The sequence below is a fragment of the Morus notabilis genome, unplaced genomic scaffold (genome assembly GCF_000414095.1).
Source record: "Morus notabilis unplaced genomic scaffold, ASM41409v2 Scaffold42, whole genome shotgun sequence".
NCBI lineage: Eukaryota > Viridiplantae > Streptophyta > Magnoliopsida > Rosales > Moraceae > Morus > Morus notabilis.
Genome location: NW_010360565.1, coordinates 83,055 through 84,002, shown reverse-complemented (window position 1 = coordinate 84,002; position 948 = coordinate 83,055). Strand labels below are relative to the sequence as shown.

General features: G+C 48.6%; 1 protein-coding gene across 1 annotated transcript; it reads left to right on the top strand.

The window, feature by feature from the left end:
* The first annotated feature begins 212 nt into the window (after positions 1–212).
* Positions 213–740, top strand: LOC21408983 (RING-H2 finger protein ATL52). The gene has a single exon (XM_010096713.1). The coding sequence runs from the start codon at positions 213–215 to the stop codon at positions 738–740; it is 528 nt and encodes a 175-aa protein (XP_010095015.1).
* The last annotated feature ends 208 nt before the right edge of the window (positions 741–948 follow it).

The window sequence follows — 948 nt, the reverse complement described above, 5'->3', positions numbered from 1 at the left end:
AAAAGAATAAGTCCGAAATCTTTTGTATTATAAATAAATTCGCTTGTAGTGATGCCCGATGGTGTACTGAGCAGTGGAGCAGCGAACAGGACAATGATCACAATCTCGCTTTTACCGCCATTGCTATATAGTTTTTCTTTCTTCAATTATGCACCAACTACCTTTGCCATTACTCTTACTATGTTCTTCTTTTTCTTCTTCTTCTTCTTCTAATGGACGACGACGGCGACGGCCTAAAAAACCTCTTCCAAGACCGCGCGCTAGCTTTCATGTTCGTCGCCGCTGCGACGGTCGCCATCGTCATCACGACTTATCACCTCGTCACCGTCTGTTTCTGCAACCGCTGGCGACCTCGGCGAGACGATCAAAACTCGCTGCGGTTAGCGCCGCCGGCCTCGCTGACCAGCGCCCAACGGATCCTGGCGGCGGAGCTCATCCCAGCGCACAAGTTCCGGAAAGGCGACTGCGACGACGCCGTTTGCGCGGTTTGCCTGAGCGAGTTCGAGGAGGGCGAGGAGATGCGGGCTCTGCCCGGTTGCGCTCACGCGTTCCACGCGCCGTGCATCGACATTTGGCTGTTCTCGCACTTGACTTGCCCGATCTGCCGCGCCGATGCCACCGCATCGCCAGTCATGCTCCGTTCGCCGGAGACACCAGAAGAGGTGGCGGAGACGAGGCTTGATATTGGGATTGTGGAAGAAGACATTGCCATGATTCAGTCTAGGAGATCATCGCCCTGAAAAATTGTGATCATGTTGCTTGCTGTTGGAATAAAGGGACCAATTTTTTCATCTTTATTCTTATTTTTCTTTTTTAAATTTTTGTGGTTATAAGTCAGTTTCTTTTTCCAAATGTAAAAAGATGGTTTATACTGTTTTAAGTTACAGTTTTACAGCGTTTGGATTTACCAAAAAGATCATATTCGAGCACATATTGAAGAGAATCCTT